This window comes from Merops nubicus, unplaced genomic scaffold (assembly GCF_000691845.1).
Source record: "Merops nubicus isolate BGI_N331 unplaced genomic scaffold, ASM69184v1 scaffold8430, whole genome shotgun sequence".
Taxonomy (NCBI): Eukaryota; Metazoa; Chordata; class Aves; order Coraciiformes; family Meropidae; genus Merops; species Merops nubicus.
Window position 1 is genome coordinate 3,322 of NW_008584785.1, and position 13,091 is coordinate 16,412.

The 13,091-nt window shown below is 37.2% G+C and overlaps 1 protein-coding gene across 1 annotated transcript in view; it reads left to right on the top strand.

The window, feature by feature from the left end:
- The window catches only part of YIPF4 (Yip1 domain family, member 4), a gene marked incomplete at its 5' end in the record, with an annotated part of 10,729 nt that extends 155 nt beyond the window's left edge, over nt 1-10,574 (top strand). Inside the window, 5 exons of the mRNA XM_008945354.1 lie at nt 1,199-1,267; nt 2,835-3,006; nt 5,128-5,205; nt 7,025-7,138; nt 9,535-10,574. Of these exons, the coding sequence (XP_008943602.1) occupies nt 1,199-1,267; nt 2,835-3,006; nt 5,128-5,205; nt 7,025-7,138; nt 9,535-9,672 (571 nt within the window). The remainder of the gene's footprint in view (nt 1-1,198; nt 1,268-2,834; nt 3,007-5,127; nt 5,206-7,024; nt 7,139-9,534) is intronic.
- Between the last annotated feature and the right edge of the window lie 2,517 nt (nt 10,575-13,091).

Below are 13,091 nucleotides of genomic sequence, written 5' to 3' on the forward strand. Positions count from 1 at the left end.
ACTCCTGTATGTCATCATTACTTTTGGTTATCTGTCTTTATTAGCTGTGTAGGGTAAACAACTTGTAGCTTCTCAAGTTGCCCCACAGCCTTTTGCTGTGCCTAGAATTTTGTATGACAAATTACTTGACCAATGAGTGTTTTCTAGTGCAGGCATGAAAGCTTGCTTTCTTATTAGGGGGTTTAGTTTTAGTGTAAAAGAGAGGTTTGTTACCCATAGTGGTGGAGGAAGGAAGGAGGAAGTAAAATCCAATTTTTTAGTTATGTCTAAGTGTAAAACTTTTATGGCTTTTCTGATCTTATCTGTTGATCTTGTAGTGGTTTAAAAATTGGTTTAAATTATTAGGTTGTATTCTTTCTGTCTTCTGTGCTGATGTGAGTTTCTTAATGCTGTCAAAGAATCGGAGGCTAAGACAGTCTTGTGGAAGGGTTCATCTTAAGTAAATCTAAGTAAATCCTGTCAGTTTATTTGAAGTGAAATAATTGTGAGTAATGCTTATTACAGCAGGGATGCTAGAAGCAAGGTAGCACAAACTTTATAATCTTTATGCTATTTTATATTATGAAGTAGTTTGAAAGGGTGTTGATGTTGAAAGATAAAAATGTCCTTAAAACTGAAACTCTGCATCCGTTGTTCTCTTCACAGAAATGTGGCTGGCTGAAAAAAAGTTTGTATCTTCAGGTTACTACACTTTAGGCAGCCTTGGTCTTAGTCCCTGTTCTGCACCTCAGCAGCTTTATTTTCAGTGTTTTTCTGTATGAATGAAAATAACAATGCTTTAAAAAAAACAAATGGGGTGAGCAGTAGAGTATTTCAGAGAACTCAAATGAGAGTGTTGGGGGAGAACAGATGTCTGGAGAGTTTAATAATGATACTGATACCTGAAAAGTACTTAAAGTGTGCAGAAGTAGTTCCTTGTATGAATAAGTCTGTTCTGTAAAACTCTTAATTAAGAAACAAAGTGGTGTTCTGAGGTAACAACATGTGAATTCCCTCTGATGTAACTTTATGCCACAAACCCCAAGTTTGTGTTTCAAGCACAGCTAGGTGTTCTGAGCTGCTGGTTGCTGGAAGCGAGGAGAACATGCTATGGAAATGACCAGTTTGTGGCAAACAGGATGAGTAGAATTGTCCTGGCAGAGCAGGTCTTAATCTGACTTGCAAGTACCATTTTCTATGTAGTTCTGATTATTCCCAGGACATGTGTTGTAATAAAGCCTCGTAACCTGAACCCTCCTAAGGAGTTGAGGAATAGTGGCCAGCTCAGGTGAGTTGACCAATGCAGTGCTACCGTGCAGGCGTTTTCTTCAACAGAGGGAGATTTTTTTGTCTTTCTCATTGGTCAGCCTTCCTGCAGACACTCGTTCCCTGTTGCAGCCATCATCGCTTCTTAGGTGAGGTGGCTGTCAGCTTCTTGTGAAAGACAGTTTATTCATGTGAGAAAACGTCAGAAGCCCTAAGCAATGGCAAAGAATTATTTCCAGACATGAAATACTTGTGTTACAGTCCTCAGAATAAAATATAGGAGTGCTACATCCTATTTAGATAAATGGAGGAAAACAGATTCTTCTAGTGTACTCCTTAGATTCAGGAGTCTGTTAAAGAACAGTTTTTGTTACATAGTCACAGGTTGGTAATACCAATTCTGAAGTGGCTTTGGTAACAGCAGTCCTGAAGTTGCCCTGAGAGACTCCATGAGCTATATTTATTTTATTTTTTTTTAAAGAGAAATTGTGGTGTATCATGTCTTTTGCCTTTATTTCTTGCTTCAGCTTTTCTGAGGAAAAAGACATAAATCAAAGCCTTGTACAAAACTTTCGTAAACAGATTCTACGTTTTTCTCCACTGTGTTCTTGCATGTAGAGCAGAGGGATATCTGCTGGCAATTTCTTGCAGCTCTTCAGAGCTCCTTAGTCATGATTGCATAAGGAAAACACTAGTGTACATTTCTGTCTGAAGGTTCCTTGCATAAAGTTAAAGTAGTGGAATTACCCATTTATTTAGAAAAATCTCATTCCTTCCCATTGTGCTGGGACAATCAGGGCAAGATATTCCAGTTAAGAGTCTGCTGTGCAGACAGAAGTCTTCTGGTTAATTTGTAGCTGCTTACAGATAGTTTGTAGCAGGGAGTGGAGAAGGCAATTAGAGCAAGATCTGTTGATAGAATGTATTGCTAGTTTAATTGAGTTTTATTTTTACCTGTCTTGGAAACAAGCCAGTAATTAAGCAATTGGCATGAACTGGCCTGTTGAAAGCTACTGTTGTTGAAGCAAGTTAACCCCCATTTTATTGAAAAAAAAAAAAAAGATAGCTTTTATCTGATGTATTTTTGTATAGTTTAGGATTAGTGGATGTAAAGGTATTTGTTCTTGTAGAATTTGAAATAAAGCATTTTTCATAATAACTGTGCTCATGACAAACTGCTCAGCACAGGAATACACAAACATCTTACTCCTGTGTAAGCACGTTTTTGACTTTTAAGTAGTTATGTAGGTATGGATATGTCATGTGTTCCTGCAAGTCAGAAAACAGATCTCCTGTCTTAATGTGGCCTGTTAGGGTCTGTCGTGTACGTTTCTCTTCTCGGTCATGTAAATGATTTTTGATTAATTAAATGTGTCTAACTGCATCACACCAGCGACTGAATGGGGGGTGAAGGTGTGGTGCTGCTTGGGTGTGGACAATCCGTTCCTTTGCTAGCCATGGCTTCAGAAAGCCTTATGGGTGACAGGACGTGTGCTCTATAAACCTACTGTTTGCCCCCCTGCTTAGTTTTTAATGCTCTGTTTCATTACTGTGGTGTATAGTGATACTCTCTTGCTTTACAATTTCAGGGAAGAACTCGACATTGATCTGAAGGATATTTACTACAAAATTCGATGTGTGTTGATGCCTATGCCATCTCTTGGGTTTAACAGGCAGGTAGTAAGAGACAATCCAGACTTTTGGGGTCCTCTGGCAGTTGTCCTCTTCTTCTCAATGATTTCGTTATACGGACAGTTTAAGGTAGGTATAGACATTCTACCTAATAAATCTGGACTAAATCTGGGGATGTGATTGCTAGGCAGTTTGCATTCTTTTTGCAGACAGAAGGTTTTTGATTCGCCCACTAATGTGGGGCATTTCAAATGCTGTTTCTCAAGTTAGTATGTAGGAAGACAGCAGAAAGAAATGTTTAATAGCCCCTGAATAAGTTAATCGTGATGAAATGCCAGGTTTGTTTTTGTACAGTAAAACAAAGGAAAGATGTGGTTTCTAGAGGAAATAGATTGATTATAATGGGTTTATAGTTATATTACTGAATCTTTCCACTTTAATTGTGACCTTTTGTTAACATGCTTTTTATTACTAAAAAATGTTACTGAAGAACATTTGTTTGGATGCCATGAATTTTAATTTCCTGACAAATAAAGCTCCTTGTTTAATTTATGCTATATCACTGCTGTTATCTGGTATATTTAATCTTCATTAGTGCTGTTTGGTATGTTGTCCTCCCCACTCAGTTACGACCAAATCACTTTCCTCTGGTCTTTTTTCCATGTTTCCTTTTGAACTCCAGAGTGAATGGCTCTTCAGATGTGTTGTGCAGATTTAATTGACCTCCATGAACACCATTAGCTTTTTTCTTTACATTCAGATTGAAATAGAGAAATGGTGTCATTTATGGTCACAATTTGAATGTGAGCCTAGGTAATTCCAATTCAGAAATCTTTATGACTATGTGTAATTGGTTTAAATACAGTGTGGTATAGCAATAAGCCATATGTAAAGCAGCAGAATGTGCTTATACAAAAATTTTTGTGAATGGTGAGTAAAAGTAATTCCTTTTGACATCTGGTTTCAATATGATGTACCAAATTCTGACTTAGAATTCACTTGCACTGTCTTGTTTCTGTGAGACTTGAAGTGAGTAGACTAAACCACTTCTGTGGTTTGTCTAACTCCTGTACGTGAACACAGTAGCTCTAGTGTTTCTTAGGGACAGTGAATTTACCATACTGATGTCAGAGTGCTGTGTGTGTCTGAGGAGGGGAAGCTAGTAGCTAGCAACAGGATGACTGACAGCAGCTATAGATGAACAGAGTAGTGGGCTGTAAACTGGAGAGAGATGGCATTCCTGCTCCAAGTCTTTAATCTGGTCCTTTTCTTTCAGGCAGTGTAGCAAAGCAGGAAGTAAAAGGAGGCTATGTGCTATTTCCACAAAAGCCTTTCTTTATCTTTTTTTAAAGTGATGTGATGATTTTGGTGGTCTTTGTTTTTTGTGTTGTGGTTTGTTTTTTTTTTTTTTTTTTCCTTCTGTTTTCCCCCTATTTGATTCTTCTGGGAATCCAGAACTTTTAGTTAAGTGAAATACTGAATTGAAGTACTAATTTCATTTTTTTCAGCCATTGTACATTTGGAAATACTGAGGTTAGACTGATACTGTTGTTTCATTCTAAAATGTATTTCAAAAGTGAGAGCTTCACTTCTGATCTTTCCAGTGGCTCAACTCCCAAGAATAGCTAAGTTACTTTGAAGGTTCTTTTAAGCCAGAGAATGGTTTCAGTATCTCTTTTTCAGTGTAAGAGCAGAACTATGAAAGAAGGAGGGGGTGGGGAAAATAAAAAAAGACAGTCTTTGTCCTAGGAGTCTGGACTGTTTGTTAGTTGTAATCCTCAGGAAGTTTTACTGAGAGTTAGTTGCCTTCTGAGCATTCCCAGTTTGAGTGAAGCAGCATCTTCATGGGTTAACAAAGTAGAATTACAGCATCTTGTGTTGGTTGGGCTGACTTGTAGCAAGTGTCTGAGCCCACTTTTTCTAATAGATGGGATGTGAAGTTCCTTAGTTAGGGTGGTCTTAGCTTTAACTAAACTGTTCCTACCCTTCTACAATATTATAGTGCTTACAAAACACATTGCATGTGAGTTCCATGTTCACCAACCTTACCATTAATGTGATTCTGTAAATGTAAACTCTGAATTTTATTCTTCAGTTGCATTCTGATACTGAGTAAAAAACTATTCTTGCTGTAATTCAGAATTCAGGTTTGCATAATAAAAACCTTGGTTGTAGTGAAAGTGATTAATAGAAATGAACTTTCTTTTCTGACAAAGAAAATTATTAATAAATTGTTTTTTATCTCTTAAGGTTGTTTCTTGGATTATAACCATTTGGATATTTGGATCCTTGACAATTTTTTTACTGGCCAGGGTTCTTGGAGGAGAAGTAAGTACTTGTATGTGAAGAGTATGTAGAGGGGAGGTAATGTAAAGTCTCTTGGCTACCTTTCTCAGTAGTAGTTGGGTATTCGTGGTGCTTGGCTTTGGACCTTGTAGCCAGCTCAGAATGGGTGCAGCTGGCAAGTGTAATGTCTACATTTCAGGTTCTTGCTCTCCAAAGTAAAATATAAAATACACAAATGGTGAGCTAATCTTTCTGTGTGATGGATGGTACGCTGCATGTGATAATCTGGAAGTTTGTACTGTGGATCTCAGATTCTAACAGGTGCTCGTGATCCAGAACTGAAGTCCATTCTTGAGGGACAAGTGCTTTCAATTTGTTGGCCCCTGAGCTAAATGGGACCCTTTCTCCTCTTTTGCACTGCTCTTGCACTGCCCTTTATTTAAACATACTGGGATTTTGCTGTTTTTTTTTTTAAATGGGGCTAACAGGAGTTGTGTAATGCTGTTGTGAGGAGAGCACCTACCAGTTGTTGGTTTTCATCCTTGCCTGATGCAGTTCAGACGCATTAGAGGATGAAGGTCAGCACATGTTCTTCAGTGGCAAAGCCAATTTAAGTTCTGGCCTACTTCCACCTCCCTCCACCTGCTTGCACCGAGTAGTTGTTTGAGCTGATCACAAATGAGTCACTAAGTGATTCAGGTGTAAACAGAAATGACTTGCATCAGGGCCCACTGACAGCTACAGCAGAACAGTCAGGAAGGTAGAAACTTATTAAAATGGCTCTGGAGTAGCAAATGCATTGAACTGTGTTGTGAATGACAGTTTTACTGTGCATTTTGCATTAATAATAAACTAGTGCTGAAGACTTCCTATGCTATTTACATTTACGTGAAATTTTTTAGATTTTCCCTTTTAATCATAATTGCTAGAGTCTTCTTGTGTGGACACTGTTTTGAAAGAAAAAGCTTTTATAAATGTGATTGCACATTATTTCTGCATACCAGCATAATCCAGATGACCTTAAGTAAATTTTTTGTAGCTCAAAATGTGAAATTATCAGAATGTCAAAACTGGGGGGAGAGAGGACTGCACAGTTTGCTGTGAAGGATCAGTGGCCACAAGAGATTGATTGCAGGATGGTCCCTTGTCTCTGCTTTTTTTCCTGTTAAATCCAAGAAGCCTAGCTGGGCCCTGAAACACTTCAAACCGTAGTAGGGGGAAGTCAGATGTCCCCAAGAAGCTAAAACCAGTTATGGAAATACTTTAAACCAGTCTGTTTAATGTAGTCATAATAAATTTAAACTGGAAATCAGAAGATTTCTGTGAGGGATCAGGTTCCAGGCCTTCCACTGATGCCAAAGTACTTTATTTATACTAGATGTGAGTATATGAACACAGAAATTTTTATATTTGCTGCTTGTGACAGCCAGGGCTACAGCTGGTAACTGAGAGGTCTGTTCTAGTTCTGTACTTCTTGGTTATCATATGTCCACTCCATAGAGAGTGGCAGTTGTGAAATGCTTAAAGTGGAACGTGCAAATGTCAGGGGTGGGTGGAATTACACATTGTAACCTGTGTAAATATTTCTCTTGTAAGTGATAAAATTGTCATTTCAAAATGTTTCAAAACAAACCAACAACAAACCCTAACATATTTCAAAGGGAACTGAATGACTAATCACAAAATTCTAGGGGATAGCATCCAAAACCATTTTCATACTAGCAATCTTCCTTTAGTTGAAATTTAAAGAATGCTTAATGCATTATAATTGCTATTCATACATTTATAACAAGATTGAATGGCATTTGGTGACAAAGATTGAGTACTACAAAGCTTGTCTTTATGTGCTTGAAAATTTCAGGTTGCTTATGGCCAAGTTCTTGGTGTGATAGGATATTCCCTACTTCCCCTCATCGTCATAGCACCTCTACTTTTGGTGGTTGGATCATTTGAAGTTGTTTCTACTCTAATAAAAGTAAGTTCATTATAATTTTGGAAATTGTTTGCATTAAGTCACTTTCCGAATACTTCAGGTATTATTCAGGACAATGTAACTATGTGTCAAAATACACAGAATTACAGCTGAGCTCTGGGATCCTTGTGGTTAGCATGGTGGATGTGGCCACTTTGTGAATTCTGTTTTAGGTGTTTCTTTTGAGTACTTGGGGATATACAGTACTGTGGCTATAACAATTCCTGTTATCGGGCTAGCTCCTGTTTAAGTATTTTGCTGTGCTGTAATAGTTGTATTAAAAATAAATAGGATTGTCATTTTGAGAAGAGGATGCACGAAGATTCTTCAGAATGAAATATCTGAAAATAGGCTATTCTATACCTTCCCCCATCGTCCACTTTATTTTTAGTTGCTGCAGCATGAATGTGACATTAGTCATTGTTCTGAAACCCTCCTGTAGTGAATGGCAGCAGCACAAAGCTCTCGATACCCTTTGCAGAGCAGGCAAGTATTGTTCTGATTTTACAGATGGGGAATGTAAGGCACAAAGCAAGAACAACTTCTGATACTACTTGCTGTTGGACACCTTTTATGAAGCTAGCAACGTTCCCTGATAGGTCCCAGAACTGCATAACTTTCTTGGATGCTTCCAGTACTACTTAAAACCCTCTTAGGTAGCCTTTGAAGTTATGGCTGAACATCTGGAAAGGCTGATTTGAGAAAATTCTATTGCTAGCTAAGCTGTATGCTTTTTGAGTTCTTGCTTTCTTAATTTGCTTGACTTATGTCCTTGTAGCTTGTTGGTAAACAGTGTAATTTAAGTACAACTACAGCATATGATAAATAACAAAATTGCTGTGTTGATTTGACAACTTGCAGTTAGTATTGAGTGATACAGTCATGTTAACTTGCCAGTTAACTAACATATAAGTTGATAATAAATATGTTAATGAAACCTCTGTTACATGATTGCTAGTAATGTCAAGTTCAGGGTGAATCTGTGCAAGGTTCTTGCCTTTGCATCCTGAGTGTGAAGATGCAGGATAAGCCCCGTATGGCCAGAGCTTCCTGGGCTGTGACAGGCAGTCATGGCGTGAGAGCTCCGTGCTTGGGAAAGTGCATTTCACAGTCCTAAAGGGAAACAGTGAAATTCCAGTCAGTTGTTTTCCCGTTGCAATCAGCAGAGTAAACTACTCGGGTAGTGCACCTCGATTGTTTTAACTGCTGCAATTTTCCTAATGTATCTTAGGGTATTAAGTCATGATCTTGATTGTCCTTCATGTCCATATCTGCAGTGCAAGGTTAGGCAGCAAAAACAGAAGTGTCCAATCGTGCAATTTTTTTTGTGTGAGGCTATGGGGGGCTTGTTTGTTTGTTTTGGGGAGGTGTTTAGTTTTTGTGGCTGGTTGTTGGTGCTTTTTTTTTTCTTTTTATACAATGGCCCTTGATCAGGCCACATAATCCCTCAAGGGACTTCTGACAGAACTGGAAAAAGGTCTTTGCTGGGGCCCTGCTGTGTCTGCCCTCTTTGGTCTCGTGTTCTGCAGAAGATGTCTTTGCATGCCACTCAGTTTTAAATGTGTTTTTTTTTTTTTTAAATTAAAATTAAAGATGCTGCTGGAGGATAAGAATGTCTGATTCCTTCGCTATAACCTTAGTTTGAGGTTTGAGTCAAGTTCATGGACCTCAAGACTTTTTTTTTTTTTTAAGAAAGTGTGCATGCGAACTTGATAAAACAGAGGGGATATTCATAGGTAATGTTACTTTCTACCAGTCTTTTGAACTGGTTCTTGCTTAACTTAGTAGCAATATAGGTTTCGATACACATTGTATTTTTTGCAGGCTCCTGACTGCACCTGCAAGGAATAGGAACCTGAGGTTCAGTTACACTGAGGTGGGGGGCACCATAATTAAAGAAAAGATTAGAAGTCAGACAAATCTTGAAATAAACCATTGGTTCTTTGAAATTAACCAAAGGTTAAATTGCCATTTTTTGTCTGATAGGAGGAAGAGTCAAGTATAGAAACTCTTTTGCTTTAAAAAAAAAGGGAGGGACTAATAGCTGGGGACAGTGAAAAAAGAAAAGTTATTAGTCCAGTGAAGTTTCAAATTGTCTATGTATGTAAGATGGCAACTTGCTTTATGGTATCTTTGTCTGAATTGAGAAGAAACTGTAGAGTCTTAGCTGCTCACATCAGTAAAAATTTCTCCCAAGAAAAATACTGTGCCTATTTGTTAAATATTACTCTAAGCTTAAATGAAAATGCATAGTATACTCTGTGTGTGTGGAGTGCTTCTGCCAAATTAATTTTTTGGGTGATTCTTTTTAATGCTATTGAGGAAGAACTGAGTTTTTTCTTGGTATTTGGAGAGATTTTCTTGTGGTGTCAGCTGAGACTGTTCATCTTCTTTTTCAGTTGTTTGGAGTATTTTGGGCTGCATACAGTGCTGCATCATTACTAGTTGGAGAAGAATTCAAGACCAAGAAACCCCTTCTAATTTATCCAATCTTTTTATTATACATTTATTTTCTGTCCCTGTACACTGGGGTGTGATCTCGTGTAAGATGTGGCCAGAAACCATTTTATTCACTTTCAGACTGATAATGCGTAAGATTAAAGAGGCTGGGGCTAATACAAGTGACTGTTTTGTATCCAGTTGTCAAGATGTTTTAAGATTGAAGAGCATATTTGTGTATATTATTTAATGAAGCAATTGTAGCTATATAGATTTGTATCAAAGTTCTAGGTTTGTTTAAGACTCTTCAGATTTTAATGAACAAAATAGAAGAACCCTGTGTTTTGTAAGAAAGTGTAGCAAAACCACAACTCAATACCTGTGCCAAAAGCACGAGGACCAGATTACTATATTCGAGGAGAAAACTGCAAAGTTAACTGTAACAATCTCAAAGTGCAATTTTTCTTTGGAGCTTAAACACAGCTGGCTTTTTTGGCACAGCAAATTCTGTAGATAATATATATTTATGAAACAGTCCTGATTGTTCACAGAGTAGTCTGTATAATCAAGACATCAAGATACTACTTTTAATTTAGTGCCTCAATTACTTTGATTTGGCTATTGAGTTTTTATAAATTCCAATTTGTTTTCAAAACATGTATATACTGTGTATTTTGTATCTATGGCTTGTGTGTAGCGTAAATACTCCTTGGTTAAGGATGTATATTGGGTTTTTAAAAATTGAAGATACAAGTATTTGAAGCCTTCATTTACTATCTCTGACCAAAGGAGCAAGATATTTACAGTGTGACATAACTAATTGAAATGTGAAGAGAATCAAATTATTTTACTTAAAAGTATAAATTTCCAGACAAGCAGGTGAACACCTTTCTCAACTGTAGTGCTGGCTTAGTGTTGGAGAAAAAAGATGATTTATCAAATGTGTGGTCTTAAAACAATGTTATTTTATGATGGCAAAATAAAAATAATGCTTCCCTAACTATGTTTTACAACATCTTGCTCTGTCTTACTTTTAATAGCATGGTATTTAACATGCATTCATTTCCTCCCCATCCCCCAAGTAATATTAATCCCTTGTAAAGAGAAATAAAAAAACTTGCAGGAATAAAAAAGATTTGTGAAGCCCCATTATCCCTCCAGCAAAGAAGGCAAGACTACAGCCTTTGTAACAAATACAGTCTTGCTAATTTTGACTATCCAAGGATTATGTAATAACGTGATGACATGTGAAATATTTCCTGTGTCCTGTGTTGGTTGCTTATGTAACGGTCCTTATGGTAACGTTTCTTCACAGGGGAAGCCTACTGAAGTTCACTTTGCATGGTACTCACTTAGGCATTTGCAATCTTCAGTATTTAGTGTTGCCAAATAGATATTAAGTTTCTTAATTTTTTTTGTTGTTGATAGCAGAAAAAAGCTTCCTCATTTTTTTTTTTTTTTTTTTTTTTTTTTAATGCTGCAAATAAAAACCAGCCATCACAAGGTAATAGCAAGGGCTGTCCTTCATCCCTGGTAGTCCCTATAAGAACTTCTGTTTTTTTTTTTTTGTTTGTTTGTTTTTCTTAGACTATGTAATGGCTGTTTTGGTAATTTTTGCCACTTATTACTGATGCACGTTACATACTTAAATCCGACTCTACCACAAACCTTTAGCTTATCCAGTCTGGTGAGGCTTGTGTTGGTTTTAAACAGTACTACTTCAAGTTGATGATGGACATAAATTGTTACGCAGTACTCTAGCTTGTAATATATTAAAGGAGAGAAACTGGAAGAGTGATCAGCTTTTCACCTGGTTTTTGACTTCTGCAGAAGTTCTGGAGGAATGGCTACAGTCACACTAAACCTATTCTACCAGCAGCTTCATTCTTACCTGCAGGTGTTTTGTGAGCATTCGTACCGCTTTTGACTAAATAATGCGCAAGTTACGGTGTATTAAAAAAATCCAAGCATGCTAGCTTTGCAATGGTGCATGATAATCTGGTTTTATCTCTTTTTTTCACAACTTATTTTTTTTTTTAAAACAGGAATATGCAATTATTAGGAGACTGAACACCAGACTGTATGAATACGTGTTTTAACTAACATCATGACAAACGTGAAGGGCAAGGGCACATTTAGGTTGCTAGGCTCAGAGAGCTTTAAGTTTAGTTCCTGCCTGCGTAGCTGTTCATTAGATGTTCATAATGGATCTTGTGCACCTGAAATGGCTATGAATATTCAGAGGATGCAAGAATGCTCTATTTGATTTCCAATTATTATTTCCTCTATATTAATGTTCTGTGAAACCTATAGTTGCAGTTCTAACTGTTCTTTTCCACAGACTCGGCACACGTGTAATATGCAATGTAGATATGCACTTAACATAGCACATTTTGTACACAATTGCAGATTTGCACCTTTTAATCTTAGTATCTCTAGGGTCACCTTTTGCATATCCTGTGCAAGAAATATGTACAAACAGCTCTCGAATGGATCTGATAGTTTGTAATAACTTTGCATTCAACAAACTCATATTTTTAGATGAGGTATGTGTGTAAATACAAGATGTATTTTATAAAAATTTTGAATTAAACTTGTTTACAGAATGTACGAAGCTCATTTATATTTCCTGAATTAAGACCTCTATATTCTGATTTATGTCACCAGCCTCAAGGTTTGGGGCTATAAGTAAGTTTCTGGGGTTATATATAAACACTACATCTGTCTCTCAGAACTGGAAACTTAAGAGCACATCCACCTAGCAAAAAGTTCCCTATCCAAAACGCAGCACCTTATTTCAAGGTAGAGACTTGGGTATCATACCTCAGTGAGACATGCTCTGTGGATGATCCTCTGTGTACAGCAGCTGTGCATGTGCATGTCATTCTCCCTCTTCTACCCATCACACACACTCTGTGGCTCATTAGAAGAATTACAGCTACTTGAAAAGTATATTAAATCAATTGCTTTGATGTTGCCACAACACACAGCTTGAGATCTGCTTTACTTTTGTCACTACCCTTTGTGGTCTTTAATTCTTCACTTGAAGCAAAGCAAGCTTAAAAGGTGCTTATTTTGCTCTTGGGACAGTTTTAATGAGTCGGGGTGGCATATACACCCATGTGGATTTATTTATTTTTTTTCCTTTACACAGGCACCGATTTCCTAAATAATTTCCCTACTACCGCAGCCTGTTCCAGTTTAGGTCCTTCTAATGAAAGTACTCTTCCCTAGGAAAGCATCATTATATTGGAAAAAATCATTATATTTAAGAATATCAGTAGCCTAAAAGCTTCCTCAAATATTTTAGAAGATATCACTCAGGTGAAAATAATGCCTACAGGTCGGCTTAGGTATGCAAGCTGCACTGGTATTCCAGGGGGCGAGAAGGGCCAATCTCAACAAAATACCAAGATTTTACTATACTTATGCCATTTTAGAAGCATGGTAAATACTGCTTCAAAACAAAATGCTTCCATGCGTGGTACAATTACTCCGTTTCTACCTTTTTTTTTTT